Genomic DNA, 22301 nt, shown 5'->3' with positions numbered 1-22301 from the left:
CGGAAAAATAAAAGTTTTAAATACCTTATTTTTTACAATTATTAGTTTATATTGATTAAAATATCACGACTGGTATATTACATTACTTGAACAAAGTTCATATTTTCAGTATATTCGGTAATAAAATTGTGCGATGCGAAATCGAAATACATCGCGAAAATAGGTGACATACAATTCACTACGCATGCACAATTTGCAAACCTGGGTTAACCACGTGACGATGATGATCAATCTACTTGCCTAATTTATAGTTAACTGGTAGTTACCTGGTAGACATACCCAGTAAAATTGATTACTGAATATACTGAAAATATGAAAACTTAACAACTTGTTTCAAGTAATGTAATATACCAGTCGTGATATTTTAATCAATATAAAATAATAATTAAAAAAACACACACTATTCTAGAACTTTTCTTTTTTCGTCAATTGCAGTTGACAGTCCCTTTAAATTTGCCTCGTGGTTTACACAATTTCAGTGCAATATCTCCATTCATGAGCAGAGACTCTTTCTATTTTAGTTATAGTAATTTGACCCAACACACCCTAAAATACAACCCCATGTTACACGTTATATAATCATCTAACAATAAATCAAGCATGTAACTTAAAAACTAATCCAAGTGTGACATATTCATGCAGCTTTGTTCAGAGACAAAACCACCTTGCATGTCACAACAAATAGTACAAGAAAGCCAATGTTGGGATGTTTGGTTCAGACATCAGTGTCTCCCATACTGCCTGTCGGCAACAACCCAGTTACTATATGGTACCCTATGAAACCCTCAGACTTTGCTCCAGACCAAAGGCAACTTCAGTACCAAGAGGATGTGGGAAAAAAACCATACCCAATTTAGCAATAGCTCTAGAAACATTGTCCAGACCTGTATAGTTATGCATGAATATATTTAAATACCATTCCTTTCAATATTTGTGTTTCCATACTAAAATCACAGGCAGCTTACCCCAGGGGTTCCAGATTGTTAAATGTACATGTACACCTATTGTGTATGGTTTGACTTTTCAACAACGAATATTGACAAAAATAGGGGAGGGGCCGTGAGGGGGGGCAAATTTATGATACTGCTGCCTGTGACTAGAATCAAGGTAAATTGATCAATGCATAATAAACATACTGTAGTGGCAGCATCTCGTGAGCACTATCAAAACCAAACACCACTACAAATGTGTCAAAAACACTGATGTCAGCTCAACACATGCTTGGACACAGAACAATCCATTTTTTTTTCTACAGTGGACAAAATAACAAAGCTGCATAGTTTTGCCAAAGCGTTCACAATCTAAATTCCATCCTTTCCTATTTATTACAAAATAAGGTATTTCAGCTGTATCGGTTAGAACGAAATCAGCCACTATAAAATTACACAATTTTATTTGGTCTTATAAGCAGACCGGGATGCTCCAGACTTGACTGTGCTGATGCGCAGGCTTGTGAGGAGCAACGCTTGCCTCATTAAATATATGACCCATATGATGCGGCTCTAATGAGTAGCATCTCAGATAGTATCTATTTTCCGGCAGGTGACAGTGATACCTGACAATCATTGCACATGTGACTTTTTTTCCAGCAATGGCGTCCATCAGGCTGGGCTCTGGTCTGTCAGTGGGGAAACCCACCGTAATATCTAGCACTGTTGGAACTGAAATACCAGTTGCTAAGTAAACCCAGAGTCATATTGCACACAATAGAAAGTGAAATACCCGAATTCAACCCTTTCCCTCTCAGAAACAAAGTGAAAATGGCTATGTGCAAACAGCATAAAACCAGAACAGCCTGCGAGTAGCTCGCTGTCTGTTCAGGTTTTATGCTGTTTGTTGCTCATCAGTATCTAAGAATTGGAATTGAAGCCTTTAAAACTTGAATCTAGTAAGAAAGGTCTTTAATTAGATTTAACTTTCTGAGGGACTACAAATACGTATCTAAGTTGTAAAGGGTTAAACAAGAAACCGTCGGAGACGGGTGATGCTCCCCAAAGGTTTTTTTTGTCACAATATTGCACTATATGTTCAGATAAAAGGAAACGTCTCGAGGTGCATAACTTTGGACAAAATAAAACGATGGATGGTTTAGCAACTTAAAAATTTCAAAGGGCCATAACTCTCTAAATAAATCATCTAACCAGAACCCACTAATAACATGCGCATCTCCTCAAAGTAGTAAAGCTTCCCATTAAGCTTCATTGTATTCCAGTCAGTAGTTGGGGAGAAATAACCCGGACAAGAATTGCACTATATGTACAGTTTATAGAAAAATTTAAAGGGCCATAACTCATCATCCGAACATAACCGGCTGATAATATGCACATCTCCTCTTGATAGTGAAGCTTCGCATAAAGTTTCATTAAATTCCCGTAATAAGTTGCTGAGAAATAGCTCGGACAAGAATTGCACTATATGTACAATGGAAAATTTCAAAGGGGCATTACTCTGTGAAAAATCATCCGACGCAAACCGGCTGATATTATGCACATCTCCTCTTGGTAGTGAAGCTTCCCATAAAGTTTAATTGAATTCCGGTCATTGGTTGCTGAGAAATAGCCCGGACAAGAATTGCACTATATGTACAGTTAATGGAAAATTTCAAAGAGTCATAACTCTGTGAAAAATCAACCGACCAGAACCGGCTGATAATATGCACATCTCCTCTTGGCAGTGAAGCTTCCCATAAAGTTTAATTGAATTCCGGTCATTAATTGCTGAGAAATAGCCCGGACAAGAATTGCAATATATGTACAGTTAATGGAAAATTTCAAAGGGCCATAACTCTGTAAACAAGAGCACCGCCTTGCGGGTGCAGACCGCCCATCTATTTTCTTTTTAAAGGTGAAGGGACTCTCAATTTAAATCACAAAGAAGGGACAGGTGGAGTGAAGAGGGGTGTATAGTGTGGGGGTGTGGACATTTATTACATTATCTTCCAAAAATGCGGAAAAATGCAAAAAAAAAGAAAATTCGGGGGGGGGGGATTCTTGGGTGCAATGGTTGGACTGTATTTCAAAAATAAAATAATAAAAATTTGTGTTTTTTAACCGTTCAAAAACAATAAATTTGGGGGTGGTGGGGTTGGGGGGTATAGTGTGATGGTGTGGTGGTCATTTGTGAGATGATCTTAAAAAAAAATAGGGGGGGGGGGGGTTCGGGGGGAGGGCACGGGGGATGGTTTGGGTGAAGTCTATTGTGGTATGTCAGGTAAGGGTAGTTTTGTCAAAGTATCAATCAAATCTAATCATAAATAAAGAAGTTATGGCAATTTTATCAGAATTTAATAATCTTACCTTGAGAGTCAAGGTCATTCTAAGGTCAAGGTAAAATTCAACTTGCCAGGTACAGTAACCTCATGATAGCATGAAAGTATTTGAAGTTTGCAAGCAATAGCCTTGATACTTTAGAAGTAAAGTGGATCGAAACACAAAATTTAACCATATATTCAAAGTAACTAAGTCAAAAAGGACCATCATTCTGTAAAAATGACAACCAGAGTTATGCAACTTGTCCTTTTACTGTCCCCTTATGATAGTTTGCGAGTGTTCCAAGTATGAAAGCAATATCTATGATACTTTAGGGGTAAAGAGGACCAAAACACAAAACTTAACAAAATTTTCAATTTTCTAAGTATAAAGCGCCCATAATTCCATCCAAATGCCAGTCAAAGTTACATAACTTTGCCTGCAAAGTCCCCTTATGATAGTTAATAAGTGTTGCAAGTATTAAAGCAATAGGTTTGATACTGCAGGAATATAGTGGACCTAAACACAAAACTTAACCAAATTTTCAATTTTCTAAGTATAAAAAGGGCACATAATTCTGTCAAAATGCCAGTCAGAGTTACATAACTTTGCCTGCACAGTCCCCTTATGATAGTTATTAAGTGTTGCAAGTATGAAAGCAATAGCTTTGATACTTAAGGAATAAAATGGACCTAAACACAAAACTTAACCAAAATTTTCAATTTTCTTAGTATAAAAAGGGCACATAATTCTGTCAAAATTCACGCCAGAGTTATCTAACTTTGCCTGCCCAGTCCCCTCATGATAGTAAGTAAGTGTACCAAGTTTGAATGCAATAGCATTGATACTTTCTGAGAAAAGTGGACCTAAACGAAAAACTTAACCGGACGCCGACGCCAAGGTGATGACAATAGCTTTTTTTTTTTCCAAAAAATAGATGCTAAAAATCATCCGACCAGAACCTGCTGATAATATGAACATCTCCTTTTGGTAGTGAAGCTTTCCATAAAGTTTCATCGAATTTCGGTTATTAGTTGCTGAGAAATAGCCCGGACAAAAATTGTGCACGGACGGACACACGGATGGACGCACGGCCGGACGGAAAGACGAAGCGGCGACTATATGCTCCGCCCAAAAATTTCTGGGGGAGCATAATAAACATGACTGGTAAAATACAGCAATGTTGAACAAAGTTTGAACTGAAATATCAGGTCTTCAATTTAGGCTACACTATAATTATATCTAACTGAATGGAAATTTGAAAAAAAACTGAAACTTCAATTTCACCTTTAAATCTTGCCAGCCTGAATCAGTATAGCCGAAAATTATGGTGTAATGTAAAACCATTAATATTTGTTGGACATAAACTTAATATATATATATATTGATTTTGTGGTTTGATCGATCCATGAGTTTAACACAAAAACATCGGCAAAAGACCAATGCAAATTCCCTTTTTTTTTTGGCAAAATCAGACATACATCAATTTACTTGTGCACAAAAGTATTTTATTGAAACCATGAAATTCACTCTGACGAATGTAAATAACATTAAAGTAATTACAACAGTTTATAATAATTACAAGCGTTATCTTACTTTTTCCCTGCATCAGTTCCATGGACAGGGCAAAGCCCTTGGGTCGGGGCAGCAGCATGTGCTTGTACTCAGGGTAGCCTTTCTCCTTGGCAAATTTTCTGGCATATAGCATGCTTCTCAGGAGTCCATCGCGTGCCCTCGGGAAATAGCAGAAGCTGTAAAACGGAATGCAAATGGAATATGGGAATCTTAAATAATCTCCTTGGTGATTTTAAAGTTGTGAGAAAAGTGGTTCATGCACATGGATGTGATTATTAAGATGATAATAAAAAGAATGTGTTACCAGGTAACTGAAATATTTAGTGAATGACAAAAATGCACTAATACTATACATACATATTAACTATAAAACATGCATAGTGATAAGATACTTATAATTATTAATTTTCTGTAAAATATATATGCATCAGGGTTTGTTATTTCATTATATTTTTTCTACTTTAAAAAAGAAGTTCTGAGCTTTATTTAAACATTATATACGTAAGTAATGAGACGATTCATTACAGTATAACTCTCTGAAAGAAAATTTCTGCATAACATAACGCATGAGCCGTGTTCTTTTACCATAAAACGAGCCCAAGGCCTAACTGTAAAAGCCAAGCCACCATTAATTTTCTGTATACGGAATAAGTAAGTTGGAAAATACATGTACATGTATTAATATAAGTAATGATGGCTTCTTTGTTAAAACATACCAGACTACATGTACTAGTAATTCGTTTGTAGACTAAAAGCAAAATACAAGCAATAACTGTGCTCATGACTGTAATGGAATGTTTCAATAGTCAATTTAACTTTTTTGACACTGCATACGTATTTATACTTTATTATTAAGAATATGAGTTTCACAAAAATTGTAAAAATTGAATTTAAGAAACATTAGACAGTATTTCCAAGTTTATAGGCACACTGCAAATATTTTAAATATAACTTTAACTATAATAAACATAACATTAAACAGAAGAATAAATTTACATGTATTACATGTTAAACTGATAAGTACAGCACACATGAATGGCAACTAGGGGCCCTATATGAATAAACTTGGTAGAGGAACACCTTACTATGTTACATGCCGAATCCCAAACCCATTTGCCATGTGGTTTAAGATTTTGAGGTCGTCACAGTATACATATCAGGGAAACAAGGATCCCTCAGGACAGGATGAACTTTGACCCTGGGCGCATGATTTGAACAGGAAGACCATGACACCATGTTACATGCCTCATAATACACCTCTGTGCCAAGCAGTTTCACAGGAGAATATTTATCCCACTTTTACAGCGATTTCGGTTGATTAAAGCCCCGTTTATTAAATTTCATCTATAATCAACGGCAAGGCTATAATTAATGGCACGAAATGACGTCATCAACTGCCGAACCGGGACTACTTTTCCCGCAACAAAAATAATCTCAAATGTTTGTCAATCTTAATGACATTAAAACAAATACAAGTAGAAAAAACGTGTTTGTTGCCATTTATTGTCACTAAAGCTCTAGTATTAGGTAAATTTAACACTATGTTGCAAATAGGTTCTGTTGTTGTTGCTCCCCTTTGACGGAGTCAGTTCGAGTTGCTCCCCTTTGACTATAAAACACAATCGTCTGCGAAATTGTAAACCCCTAAAATGTCTGACGAATTTGACAAAGTCAATGTCTCATTAACTTGGGATGCATTAAATAATGAACATGAGCAATAAGCAACTGAAATGGAATTAACACTAAGCCAGTTCCAGGAACAATTTGGGTTTGATCCATCTATTTTGTTCACAAATGAAATTGATATGACCATTGAGAATGAAACCAGCCCCAGTAGTAGCGCACCATCCAGTAGCACTGTCTTCCCCCCAACTTAAGATCTTCATGAGAGTAAAGAGTTCTTAGATGTAAACCTCACTGATGTTGGTGATTTCATTGTCCAAAATGAAAATAAAAAGACTGTAGCGAAGACCTTGTCTGACATAAACAAATTTAAACGGTTTCTTATGTCAAAAGCTGAATCAAAAGAAATCTACCACATAGAACCAACTCTTCTTGATGAGTATTGGCCACTTTCCTGTTGTCCCTTAAAAAGTCAAATGGCACAGATTCTGAACCAAGCTCCCTCCGTGGCATCATTGCAAGTGTTGACAGGTACCTGAAACGACATCGCTATGGATGTTCAGTCATGACAGGGACTGAAGCCCAATTTGCACTCACAAGGGACACCTACAATGCAAAGAAAAAAGTCTTAAGAAACAGGTAAAATTGAGATGAACGGTTATAACTAAAAGAAATTTGGCAAAATAACATATTCAACAGAAAACGTATCATTTATGACAAAATTGGGAAAAAATCCCAAGTGTAGTCTGTACGAAACTAATACCCTGTCGACATAAAGTTGCAGTTAATAAATAAACGTCGAAAAGACACATTAAAAGTAATACAGTAAGAATACGAAAGATAGAATACTAAAAAAATAAATTTAAATTAAAAAATATAGTCGAAAAGTTAAATGAAACAGTATAATAAATATAAATCACCAATTTAGGGTATGGGAAACCGTCCTAGGGAGGCCCATTCGCTGAGTGATACCGACATCGATCTGCTCTGGGAGAAGGGGATCCTTTGCACCGAGTCTCCGAAGGCCTTGTTAAATACAATCTGGTTGAACAACTGCCTTCATTTTGGCCTGCGAGGAACAACGGAGCAATACAATTTGCGGTAAGAAACATTTTTAACACACAAACACACAAAATATGTATCAATTAAACACACAAACACACAAAATATGTATCAATTTTTCTCATTATTGTTTCACCCCATTCACAAAGTACATCCGCTTCAACTTAAATGCTGTATTTTATTATTGTTCATATCTGACATTAAATTAAGATTCTTGTATTTTGTTAGGTGGGGAGACGTCCGCCTCCGTGTAGACTCGAATGGTGTCGAGTACTAGTATCTCGAGTTGAACGAGCGGCAAACGAAAACGCGCACAGGAGAGAACATCGCTGACATAAGAAAAGTGTCTCCCAAGATGTTCGGCGCTTCTGGACCAAGAAATCCCGTGTTAATTTACAAGCTGTACTCGAATATGCGTCCATCTGATTTTTCTTCAGATCAGCACCCTTTCTACCTGGCAACACGCACAATTGACACTGCATCCCAGTGGTTCTTGCGTCAACAATTGGGTGTCAACAAGCTGGGTCAGATGCTGAAGGCCATGGCAAAAGACGCCGGCTTTCCCCAGCACAAGAGAATAACCAACCACTCAGTTTGCAAATTCCTGGTCCAAAAACTTCGAAATGCAAACATTCCACCCACTGAAATCATGGCAATAACTTCTGAAGAAGGACCCATTTGGTTTGGGATGTTTACTAAAAAAACATGACATTTCACACCTGGCATAGGTGAGGAATGTAGAGCTGTTGACCACCAGACAGTGTCATTAGTCTTCATTAGAGATACTGTAACCATTGCATAAGGTTCATTTCATTTTAGCTTTATCATTTTATTTTTGCTATTGGAAATAAAACAATGTATGAATGTGAACAAAATTTCAATTCTTATTCATATTGAGAATTTTTATTTTATTTTGTACATGTACATTTAAAATTCAAATTTTTGGTTCTTTACAATTGAAACAAAATTAGAAATAACTACTTCTGTGAACAATTTCGACTTATAATTCTATTTTTTAATTTGCTACAGTTTAGATTCAAATATAGATTCAAATTTTTGGTTCTTAACATTACATTATGAATTGCAATAACCAGGGGTTTTTATCTGATTTTGGGGAAAGGGCCTGGCCTTTTTTGAGGGGAAAAAAAATCGCGCGAAACGTCGAATTTTGGGGGAAAAAATTGTGCGAAAAGCTGGATCTTGGGGAAAATAAGCAAAGTCTAAAATAATCAATTTAACATATTTTACTGTTTTTAAAACAAATTCAAGGCAACAGATAATTTAATTATGCAAGATTTTTCTAGTTTCTACAGTGGATCAGGATAACTTATATATTTAAAGGAAAAAAAAAAATTTTTTTTTTTTTTTTTTTTTTTTTAGGGGAAAATGAAATCTAGGGGAAATTTTACCAGCTGAGGGGAAAAATAAATCCGAGGGGAAAGGGCCGATTTTCGGCGGGTCCCAAAGAAGAAAAAAAACCACTGATAACAAAATAGATGTAACATATAATTTAGAAATATTTTACTTAGTAAGAACTGAGTTACTAAGTTACTCAGTTTTATTTAACTTTTTTTTGGTTCTTAACATTAAATTATGAATTGCAATAACGAAATAGATATAATATTTAATTCTGCAATATTCTACTTAGTAAGAACTGAGTTACTAAGTTACTCAGCTTTATTTAACTTTTTTCCACATTAATTAACTATTTTTTTAAAACTTTTCTGATAGCAAGAAATAAATGATTCAGTACAATGAATTGCAATGTTATAGTAGACAATATTTGTTTAACTCAAATTGACTCAATCAACACTTGTATTTGCACAGGTAATTAATGCCCATTCATACTGCTATGAATGAATGGACAACACCTACACAATATATAGGTGGTACATAAAGTCTCAAAGTGGTACATAAAGGGACTGGTACATAAAGGGACTGGTACATAAGGGGTCACACCCAAAAAAGTCCAGTCCATAACCAATTATTCCACCATATCTGTTGAACAGCAGCAAAAGTGTTCCAACATTCTTGCGCAGTCCAGTAAATGTTAAAACCAAACAGCTTCCTCTGTTCACCTTCATGCACTGAAACTATGGTCGAAATACAGCCTACACAACCACTTTCTACCGTTGAACAAGTTGATCTTGATGTTCGTCCCACCCATTCACTTCACCAGCAAATGTCTTTCTCTCGTTCGAACAACTTTGCCTCACAATTCTTTGGTGCCACTTTCCACATTCGAAATTTTAATGTGAATAATTAGATTAAATCCAAGTTGTTATTGTTATTTCGTCACGAAATAACCACATATTACAACAAAGAAGCAAATGTTTTGCACCTCGTGTTCTAGTTGATAGTTTGAACATCGAAAGTTAATTGTGTGTGGTGTTAGGCTATGTTGTATACAAATGTAGTTCCTTGTATATAACAACTAAATGCTATATTAATGTTATAAAACTTTTAGATTTGCAATTCAATATGAATAAAATTGTTATAAGTAACGCACGACTCTTTGTCACAGAACGATATTCTGATTTTTTTAAATAACAATTTGATCAGCGGTTATTTTTGGAACGCGGAGTAATACACTGACCTTGGTTACACTACAGTCATTATCAAAGTACGACAAACACTCATGAAAACTAATTTTGTTAAAATAAAAAGGTTTACTGAATAAAAAAGTGGGACAAATAGAATAATAGGTTAGTGTTGATTATAGATCAGGTTTATCATGCTCGGCACGAAAACGAAAAAGCACTCGCAAAGGCTCGTGCTTTTTGTTTTCTAAGCCTCGCATGATAAACCTGATCTATAATCAACACTAACCTATTATTCTCTGTTTATTACGATTAAAGTCCTTATCCTTATTTGTGAAGTTTTCATTATTTAATCATTTTTATAATTTCAGCGAACTACATATGACCGGACTGATTTTAACAACTATGAAAGATGGTAATTCAAGAATGATTCCTAAGAAATCTCATTAAAATCTGCAAAACTGTTCAAGAGGAGAAGTAGAAAAAACAAGACTATTGCCAAGCTATAAAAGTCTCCTACCGGCTCCACCATTGTCAGAAATTCCACCGTTGTCAGAATATTTTTTGTTGTTGCCACAGCAATCAGAATTTTTGACGCAGGAACAAAATGAAATGACGTGCATTATGTCCATATTGCCATCTATCCATGTTGGAAGTTTCATTTAAAAAAATATGAAGAACTTTTAAAGTTATCGCAGGATCCAGAAAACCATCATTTTCAGCAGTATTTCTAGTATATTTGTTGCCATAGGTACCAGAACTTTTGACGTAGGAACAAAATGAAATTACCTGCATAATGTCCATATTGCTATCTATCCATGTTTCAAGTTTCATGAAAAAATATAAAGAACTATTCAATTTATCCAGGATCCAGAAAACAACCATTTCCAGCATTTTTTCTAGTCTATTAGATGCCATAGCAACCAGAATTTTAGACGTAGGAACAAAATGAAATGGCGTGCATAATGTCCATATTGCCATCTATCCATGTTTCAAGTTTCATGCAAAAATATTAAGAACTATAAAAGTTATCGCAGTATCCAGAAAAGTGTCACAGACTCACAGACTGACGGTGAAACCGGTAGGGGACTAATTCATGGACACACAGACTAACTTACTAAGTAAACACCTATGTGAACAGCTGAGCTCAAATCTTGAGCAAGGCACTCAATTTAGAAGTTACTTCCTGATTTATTGGGTGAACAGAAAAAATGGTTCGACACATCATTATATTGAGTACTGTTCAGTTTTTAAAAGCTTTGAGGAACTAAAAAAGGGGGTAGGGGAGATTAAAATGTTTGTAAGAAAATGTATTTGGACCGTTTCTATGAACATATGAAGAAAACAAACAACTTGATTGAATATAATTTTGTTTTTTGGAAATTCCTATTTAAATGGAGATATCCATCTTCTTTATGAATGTGTTTTTTAACACAAATATCTGGAACTACTTGGTATTGCAGGCTACACGGGCAAAACAGGGCAACTAAGAGAACAAACAAGGGCATGGCAGTGCAATTTATATTACCCTGCATCGTTAAGTATCTTAATACATGTGGATATAATAAGGCGATTGCATAAACAGAAAAACATGCACTGGTACAAATCTTGGAAAACTGGGCTTAGAGCATGTGCGTAAAGTGTTGTCCCAGATTAGCCTGTGAAGTTTGCACAGGCTACTCAGGGATACAAGTTTTTATGTATGGTATTTTTCCTTCACAGACTGACTCTTCTTAGCAAAAATCAAGTTTAGGCGAAAAGTATTGTCCCAGATTAGCCTGTGTGGACTGCAGAGGCTAATCTGGGACGATACTACACCCACGTGCATTAAGCCCAATTTTCTCAGAACAACGCTCAAATAAAAGTATATGGGGCTTTGCTATTGATAATGGTTTTATTTTTAATTCTTCTACTCCTTTTTGATTGTTATACATTCAAATATGTATGTAGCAAGTTATGAAGCTTTTGGCTTTTGATAAATGTGATAGCAACACTTCATTTCAATAATAATATTTCCCAATCTATCAGTACAAACAGTGATTTTAAATTTGTTGCAACAAATTAAAGTTATAAATATTATGTATGTTGTTTTAAATTGCAAGATAATAATGCTGAAATACATTGTAACAGCAAAACGCCTGTGTTATACGAACTAAGACTTGCAAACTTGATCTGAAATCAACAGAACACAGTTCTGAAGCAGTGAATTCTCCTAAAATGACATGCATGTAGTAAACTTTTAAGCAACTCATAATAATTAAATACATTAAACATATGAGATTTTAACCTTGCGTTTAACCAAAAATTGAAAAGTAAAGAAATCATTAAGCACAAATGCATATGTTGAATTCATATCAATGTTAATGAAATGTATTCATTTCAAAGCATTTTGGAAAACAGCCAATCATTTACATTCATGAAGCAATGTAATGGAGTAGCACACAGAGCTACAGATAAGGGCCGTACAGCTGTAAATACGGCTTTTTAATGAAAGTTTGAGCATTTATTTTTATAAACTGGCCGTACAAATACGACTTCAATATCCCTTTTACGCATTTACGGAAAACATCTGGCCGTACCGATATGTCCGCGTCAGCGCGGCGAGATTGGTTGGTCTGTAACCTAACGGCGCTTTTCGTTACATAAAATTACCGACAAGTTTTAGACTGGGTTTTGGTATTAATGTCTATTCCCTTGCCATTGCGTACACACCGGTCTAACTGACTTTTATCCCATTTTCACCGCGACATTGACGGTATAACACGTTGTGGAATATACTTGCTTGTATTCAACACTGTGGAATATACCTGTCGCGTGCACGGACTACTTTTTAAATGACGTCATGCGATATGCGCTAAAATTAGGTCGATATTGTTTGGTTCATTGATCGAATTTTAAGGTCACCCATTAGAAGAAAATGTGCATATTTTGCAGAAAAACATGTATATGACATATTCACCAAAAGGAAATGTTGAAATATAATATGAAATTACACGATTTTTGTTTTGTTATTTTTTTATTTATAACAAAGTCGACAAAACTTAAGCTTTAAAATTATACGACCTTCAACCTTTAAATCTAGTCATATGACATAATTTTTCGCCATCCGTATAATGAATCAGCTAATTGATGGCGTCATAAAATGACATACTTATTGCGTCATTTTCCCCAATTTTTTTTGACGATTTATTATAAACGCGACTTATTTCACATGTTTTCTACATGTACTGTATGTCGACATATCTGAATTCTCAATTGATCACATTTTCCTTATTTCGTGTAATGTGCATTGTTTATAACCAAAGCATATACTTTTGACATTTAACTTAAATATTTAGAATGTACAACAAGCCATACATATATCGCACAGTTCATGAATAATCTGCTATGTTTGCTTTCCTATTTAATTCACGTTAGGCATAGAGCTGTGTAAAGTATAAGATGGTAAAAATAGCACCACACTGGAATTGGGAACGTCCCATTTTGTACATGGGGTATTTTCTACTCATTTATCTGTTGTGTATTGGAATGTTTTCCATTCTTTGTGTATTTATATATTAAATTTTTATCTCGTACAATAAGGGCATTTACCATAGATAAATAAAACATTGTGCAAGTTTAAACATAATTATGTTTGTATGCAGAAATCTGCAAATGCAACCGAGTTTACCAACGGCTATTATTAGATAAACTGCTCCGGTTCATTTGAATAGCAGTAATGTAGAGTACATGACGTAGCGTGTGACGAAGAAGAAAGTTTATCGCGTTCATAAACTCATTTGAATAAAGTGATAGAATGGCATAAGGGTCTTTATTTAACTATGCTAAAATAATTATTAAAGACCCTAGATGCAAAATCGTCAATTATTGAGTTAAATGGATTATTAGATGGATTTTTAAAGAATAATTAAAGGTAAAATACTAGTTCTTACGTGTTTTGATTTTTGTTTGTACTTTTGTCGTTCCCTGTTCTCGGGGAAATGATTTTAACATGGGCGCCATTGATACATCGGATCACACACGGCATACCCATAACATTATATAAAAAACACGTTCTGCGCGTCCTTAAATTCGTCGTCCGAAGTCGGAAAACGTATTACCCTGTATATTTTGTCAAATAAAGTGTCAGTCGCTGCAATTGTCTGTTTACTCGTCAAAATTGTCAAGGTCTTCGATAGCTAAAGAAACTTCAGCGTACAGTTTATTTAGTAGGCCTATTGACAGACTTGTACAAAGTCGCGCCAGTCAAAAATCATAAAAAGCGACATTTAAAGTTATGGTAGCCAGAACTAGGTCGTCGATGGTGTACATGTATGTTGACATCGACAGCATTTTGTCAGACGCAATCGCCGCCATATTGGATTTTGATAATTTTCTTTCGAAAATAAAATGAATTATAGTAAAATAAAATCTTCTTTTCGCGGTCGTAATGTGTTAAAATTCGCATACTGCATAAAATTGAATGTAGGCATATGGTGATATTTTTACTTGTTTTACAGTCTGTGTGTGAATTTTTTAAAGACTATTTTGCGTACCAGAACAAATACATGTAGATCTATATCACAACGCATGGTTACATTTGTTAGATTGTAAGCGCTTTTATGACTGAACTAAAATTATTGTTAAGGTTATTAGATCTATTTATGTTAAATGTCATGTTGAAAAAATCAAATGGGATAAATAGAATACTAGGATTAGCGTTGAATACAGAGAAGTTTATGTTGCTCGGCTCGAACACCGAAAGCGCTCGCCAAGGCTCGCGCTTCCGGCGTTCTAAGCCTCGCAACATAAACTTCTCTGTATTCAACGCTAACCTAGTATTCTCTATGTGTACTAACGCGAAAGGATTTGTGGGTAGCACTTCTTTTAGGCCACGACTTTTTTTTATTGGTTTACAAAAATTATTTTGAAAATGGTCCATCGGGCGGTCGAAAAAAAAAAAAAAAAAAAAACATCATTGGACATTGGAAAAAAAAGTTAATACTAATAACATCAGAACAAAGACAACATATCTTTTATAACCTTCAACACAGAGACAAAAAATCAAATTATGCAATGAAACACATCTATATCTTCAAATAAAATGAGTCCTAACAGCACATTATGTAACATCAGGCAATTTTAAACACTGCATTACATGACATGCGTTCTTCTCCCATTAAAACGAAAAACTGCGCTTCATTTCCATAATTGGATGCGCACCATTACGCAATGCGATGCCCGTTGCATAAATCTTATATAAGATAAACTACTCATACACAAATTACCCGGTATGTGTTTGCTCTTACTCGACTTATGAGATCGTACATGAAAAAAAAAATCGAGGTAGATCGATCCATGCGTCGTCGCGGTAATGTTTGTCAAAGTTGTTGTTGTCATGAAAACTCGTTGATTTACAACGCAAAACGTCTTATTTGAACTGACGCGAATTAATTTAATCATATTTGTCAACTTCGCTTTTGCTTTATTTTGATAATTTAATCCAAAGTTTAATGTTAGCAAGTGTTTTTTTTTACTGGAATTGTAAACAAGGAGTCGGTTAAAGTCTTCCGAAAATGTGCAGTCTGTGTGAATTGACAGTTTGACGTCATCAAAGGAAAGCCGCTTTCTGTCGGAAGCAATAAAGCGACAAATTTCGCGCCGAATAAATTGGCTTCCTTTGTCTAGCAATCAACATGCCGAATCAATTGTATGTTTGGTTCTCAATTGCAATCCTCCAATTTAATAAAAGCACGTGCATAGCTCCGCCTTCGAATCTTTTGCAGAGAACGGAGGCGGAGTTTAACGGTTAATTGAGCTAGTGTTTTACACAAGTTGAGTTCCGATTTGCCGAAATTACTCGGCCCAAAGCGTTGAAACGACAAATACATTTATCAATGATTTTTCGAGATATACCGATTTGTTCCGATTTCCAAACTTTCTGTACAGTTCCTATAAACTATGGCGGACGTGTTTACAAAATTCCTAAACACATATATCGTAAATAATGGCAGTGTTTTATTGGATTATTTATACTAATTATCAAATACTATCGGGTTTGTTTAATATAATTAACATGTTAAACAATATAGTTGCGTCACAGACACGGAAATAAATTTTGATGGGGTCGACATTTGACTGACGCTGATTTTCTTATTGTCTGTAATTTTTACCCGAAATAAATTTTGAGAAGTGCCCATAAAAGGACTGGTACATAATGTGTCACATTGAAAAATATCCCGATCTCTGCAATTGAATATATGTGAACCAATCGTTGATTGTACTTACTTGATTTTATTCGCAACCGTACTCAAACCGGATCGTTTTTTTTTTCTCGTTTCGCTCGTTTTGCAGTGCGGTCGGGAATAAAATATTAAAAAAAAGACGATTTTCCGATTTTATTTTTTTTCCCATTTTCCAAAAATTAGGGTCGGCGGTTTTGTAAACCAAGAAATATAAAAGTCGTGGCCTTACGAGTAAAAAGCGAAAGCGAAAGTTGGTCAGGTAATCGTGCTTCTGATAACCGCTATCAGTCTTAGTAGAGATTCAAAATCACATTGAACATTATAACATAACAGTTCTTTAAACAGCATTCCATTTTAAACACACAATAAAAAACGACTTTTCTTTCATTATTAACATTTTCATTCCTACGAAGAACTACTTTGGCGGAAGCATAATGCCCCAAACCAGGGGAATGTGATGCGTCTTGGTATAGAAGTGACAATAACGTAGTGACGTCACCATCTATGTATAGAATGATTCCCTTGCGTCATTTCGGATAACTCGTAAACCCGTCAAAAGCAATATGTCTGCGCGCAAGAGGAGACCCACTAAACCGCTTTCGGTTAAAAAAAAACACTTTATTAGGCTACATATGGTCGTCTAACCATCCTGACAAAAGTGACATCCAATCCAATGGTTAAGTGACATGAAAAGAACAAAGAAAAGCCTTCGTGAAGCATATAAACCAAGGAAAAATGCTAAAACATGTTAATATCAGATTGACTGTATTACAGTTGAAGTGTTTGCTTAAGCTTTTAACAGTCTGACAGTGACATTAGAGTTCTATTACTTAGTTTACTAGTTGGCTTGTGTTTTCTTGTCAAGAAAAATAAAGAAATAGTATTTAGTTATGAGTTTTAATGTGTTTTGTATTTGCATCATAATTAAAGAAGCTAAATATGTTTATTTTAATTGCTGCAAATGTTTCTGAAAAGTCAGTTATACACCCTTCAATATCCAAGAACACGGGTAGTACAGTACTACCTCAGGAATGTCAATTGGCCAAAATCTAAAATCCTGAAAATAGGCCTATCGTTTTGGGGCCAGAGCAAAAAAGGGTTAATAATTCATGTAACTTTGTTTACTTTTATATATAACTTATGTAACTTTGTTAACTAGTGTATATAACTTTGTAAACATTATGTCAAAGTTAAATCATTTATGTTTAAGATGACATTATGTGACAATAATCTTACAATTCCAGAAAAAATCCTCTGATTTATATCAATATCAAAATTGGTCCTTAAGGGTCAAAATCCTGATTTCAGGCATAATCCTAAACTTTGACGCCTCTGCTACCTGTAATTTTGGATATGGTAGTACAGGTACTTATTGATTTTCAGCATTACTCCTTTTCTTTCTGGCATTGGCAGTACCGGTACTAATTTCACGAAATCCTTATCTGGAGCTCTGAGCACACATATTTATATAAGTCTTAATTTAAATATAATGAGATATTTAATTTTAGTTTTAAAACCAGGTGTCAAGATATGCCTATAAAAATACAAATGTAGCAGTGCAACTTGGCCAGTCCTATTTAATAATGTAAGGCATAATTTATTTCATTATACTATACAACACATCATGTCTGATATATAAATCCCTGAATCAGCCATACTTACAGTTACCCAGAATGGATCTGGGTAGGTGACAAGTTCTGATATGGATTTCTCCAAGATTTTCTTGTCTTCGTCCCAATTTCTCTGGAGAAAAATGCTTTCCGTGAAGTACCAGGTCCATCCAATAATGGGGATATAACGCATCATGTGTTTACCATATATTTTTGTATTCTGAAAACACACACAATATTTTGTGATTTTTGAGAATAATTTTCTTGAAAGGTATAATAATAATTCTGCCAGATAAATGTGTTCTATAAACCAACAGACAGGTAGCTATGGCAAAAAATGCCTCAAATGTTTTACAGAGAATAATATGGATTGCTGTAAATTGCAGATCAATGATATATAAAGATATTATATACCAGAGCAGGATTCCTGGAAATTTAGGATTCTATTTACTTGCATATAAAGGTAAAATCCACACATGTTAAGACCTGGAGTTATTGAAGTAGCTCATCCTTGATTGTAGGAAAAGGAAAAAGAATGGCAAATTTTAGTGAGAAGTTTGAACCAAATATCAACATTCTTTCTTCATACATATAGAGCAAAAAATTATCTCAGTATTCAAATAAAGGAGACGTTCTGAAACGTAATAAAACTATTTCTCCTATAACTTCCCTCTAGGATGAGCTATGTACTGGCACACAATCCGTCGTTGTCGGCTCAGGTATTACTTTAAAAAGACTGTGTACTCCTAAGTATTCTAAAATGTCCCCTGGATACGTAAAATAAGCTTCAAGGCAACCGTTCATACTGCAGGGTACTTTTTAGTTTATTTTCTGAGACCCCAGTACTTTGTTATATACCAATTATTTCCGCCATAAGAAGCAAAGTAAAAACCAGCATAAAACCAGAACAGCCTGCGAGTAACTCGCAGTCTGTTCAGTTTTTATGCTGTTTGCTGCTCATAAGTATCTAAGGGTAGGAACTTAAACCTTCAAAACTTGGATCTAGTAAGAAGGGCATTTAATAGACTTTAACTTTCTAAGGGACTACTATAAATGCGTTGTAATACGTATCTAAGAGGTAAAGGGTTAAGCTGTACTTAGTTCTACTTACCCCCATCATTCCGTGCCTCTCTGCCATCATCCAGGCCATGAGCCAGTCTATCTCGTATGTATGGTTCACCATGCACACACAGTGCTCCTTGCCCAACATCTGCTGGTCTTCAGGAGATATATACAGGTCACAATGCGCGTCTGACCACCAGTGCGCAAAGAACGAGAACTCTGTAGGATAACATAAAGATTGGACAAATAAGCCTTTTTTGAAGTTTTATTACCTTTTTAACCTCAATTTCATTCAGAAATGTATTCTTCATTGCATAACATTCAGGTCTTATTTCAGTGACAGAAACTAGTATTCTTGCATGTCAAAAACTAAAACATTAATGCTCATTTAAATGAAGGGCATTACTTAAACACTGTTTACTGCAGGTCAAATATGAAATCTCTTCTAAGATAAAATCAAGTCCAGGTGGAAAGTGTTGTCGCTGATTGGCCTGTGCGGATTGCACAGGTTAAAGGCTCTATAAAGGTGACAAATCCAATTATTAGGCATATTAACTGGTCAAATTTTTACCGGATTTCAGTAACTCTTGCATAAAAACTGCTAATAACACAGCAGATTGCACAGGTTAATCTAGGACACTTTGTAACGCACATGCATAAAGTCCCACTTTAACAGAGAACGGCTCAGATTTATCTTCTCTTAAAGAAACTTGTAAGTTATATAAAGAACTTAAAAGCCAAATACTCACGACTCCACAATGCATAGGACAGGAAGTTTGTGTATTTTCTGTACAGCGTTTTGCTAAATGGCCAAATGACCATTCCAACAAGCATGAGAAAGCTGACCAGAAAGCCACTGGCCAGGAAAATGTATCCCAGCAGAAGCTGCACTACAATAAGACCCTTGAACCATGACCACGCCCCCATGACAGTCTGCAAAATAAAAGCACTTTTTTACTATGAAAATGCTGGGTTTGAAATGAATAATAGCTATTTATTATCATAGTATAATTAGTGTATGGATTATTTGAGTAAAATAACTGTCTTAACAATTAGTCACTTGACTAAGTTGTAATTCAATTGTTCTTTTAGTTCTGGTGGACAATGGAATACGAATTGCTGACTTCGATACTCTTTCCTGATCGTGAATTATTTTACTAGCTAGTTCTTGACATAGTCCACATAAACGTACTCCCAGAGCCTTTGATAATTTTTGCAATGGCGGCTCTCAGCAACCCTTTGGGTTAGAAAGCTGAGAGTTGTTTTTTTTTTCGTTCAAATTTGGATCTGGTAAGCAGACCCATTCCCAATGAAAACAAGTATATACATTTATTTATCCCAAATGGGGCCTTAAAATTCCCAAGTGAAGCTTTCCAAAAAAAAAAGTCTTAACATGTCAATTTATCTAAAAATCTAGCTCTAGAAGTTGAACCTTAGAAAATATAATATTGAAATCAAATTTATTATCAATTTAGGCAAAAGTACGCGTTGTTTCCCAATCCAAAGGGATCCGGCCCCATTCCCAAAATTGTAAATAAATACACTGGTTGAATTATGATAATGCCATTAGCTCTTGACATAATGTTTTGACAATTTGGCACCATACAAATGATGCGAACCGTTCGATCATTTTCAAAATATAAGTTAGATATAATGATAAATTGCATTATACGTCGAATATGCAAATACCGATTATAGAAATAGTTCAAATGTCAAATCTTTTTGATGCACTCTGGACTCTGGAACTGGAACGAAATTGCGTGGTTACGGAATGCAACTATTGATAATGGTAATGCACAATAACTGGCACGTAAATACATATTAAAAAACAGTGTTTTCAAAAAGTAACACATCATTATAGAAGCCAGCCAGTTGTAATTGTCTAAATATCTTGGGACTTACAAGTGAATTATCGGTGTTATAGATATCTTGATATCTTGACATCAGGTCAAGTCAAGACGGTCATCATCAAGACGACAAGACTAGCTGGTTCCCAATCTGTCATAGTACATGGTATGAGGAAAGACAACAACAGAAACAACACTAGCATAATAATAACAATAATAATAATAATAATAATAATAATAATATTAAAGATAAAAAAAGAAAAGATGATGATAATGATGATGATGGTGATGATGATGATGATGATGATGATGATGATGATGATGATGATGATGATGATGATGATGATGATGATGATGATGATGATGATGATGATCATAAGCATGATCATAATCATGATCATAATCATGATCGTGATGATCATGATATTGATATTGATGATGATGAATGCTTAAATCTATCATTGTAAGTAAAACATGTGACATTGATACGGTATACACAGAGCTTAAACTGGTCACATGGCGTCTACCGAAACCGAACCGGGCATATGTAGACCCACACGGAAACCAGACCAGAATTTTGATACACACGGAAATTACACACACACGAAATCCAAACCGGACATATAACATTCGCGCATGGAATAATTCATCTTAATCTCTATAAAATAGATCAATACAATGAGGTCAAATCCGTCACATTTGCACGCCATGAGTTCGAACTGCACATCACGATTAAACCCGAAACCGTATGTGGCACATTGACCCATACTGCCCTAAAAATGCATATAAATTACATTGGAAACAAACTAATAAATATAATCGTATGGAACCAAAACAATATAGGTCGACACAGTGAATATATAAACACTAATTGAACCAGAATGAAAAACAAAAGCTCTCACTGATACTGAGGCGAACAGATCTGGTATATGCGGAACCTGTCCCGAACTGGACATGTCGACATAAATACATATTTTTTAACCTGAACATAATCATAGTATCTCACATTAACCTATACCGGAACCACGAAACCAAAACCGAAAGCATCGACACACACTTTTTCCGAGTTGAATCAATCTACACAAACGAAACCCGAACCCGACAAAAAAACACATTGAACTTAAACTGGACATATCGACATACTGAACCCGACATATTAACACAAGCACACTGTATCCAAGTCGAATACCAATCCAAAAACACACAAACACGGCACCTGAACAGGACACATCGACAGGGAATGAAACCTCTCAGAAGGATCTCAGTAAGACACTGACAAACAACCAGATTCTCATGTTATCATCTGATATGTCGTTATCGTGAGTTACTGTCTTGAAGTTCGATACTTATGAAATACAATGTCCGCTTGTGAAAAAGAATTAGTTGTTAATCCAGGTTCACTCAAGTCATCGTATCCATTCACAGGGACCTGTTTCAAGCGATTTCATGTACAAGTTCTTACATCCTTATTCATGAAGCACACAGTATATAAAGATATATAATTGATACG

At 35.1% G+C, this 22301-nt stretch overlaps 1 protein-coding gene across 2 annotated transcripts; it reads right to left on the bottom strand.

Annotated features, from left to right (window-relative positions):
• Window positions 1–11978: 11978 nt before the first annotated feature.
• Window positions 11979–20909, bottom strand: LOC127853042 (1-acyl-sn-glycerol-3-phosphate acyltransferase gamma-like). Of its 2 annotated transcripts, none has more exons than XM_052387177.1 (5): window positions 20847–20909; window positions 19694–19877; window positions 18994–19163; window positions 17935–18102; window positions 11979–12260 (listed from the first exon to the last, which is right to left on the bottom strand). In XM_052387177.1, exons 1-5 carry the CDS (start codon window positions 20886–20888, stop codon window positions 12201–12203), a joined length of 624 nt encoding a protein of 207 aa, XP_052243137.1. In that variant the 5' UTR covers window positions 20889–20909; the 3' UTR covers window positions 11979–12200. The 2 variants fall into 2 exon arrangements, with proteins under 2 accessions (XP_052243137.1, XP_052243136.1); XM_052387176.1 differs by having other exon boundaries at window positions 11980–12220.
• Window positions 20910–22301: the final 1392 nt, after the last annotated feature.

Source organism: Dreissena polymorpha, chromosome 12, assembly GCF_020536995.1.
Source record: "Dreissena polymorpha isolate Duluth1 chromosome 12, UMN_Dpol_1.0, whole genome shotgun sequence".
Lineage (NCBI taxonomy): Eukaryota > Metazoa > Mollusca > Bivalvia > Myida > Dreissenidae > Dreissena > Dreissena polymorpha.
Note: the sequence above shows the minus strand (reverse complement) of the source record. Positions and strands in the feature narration are given on the sequence as shown.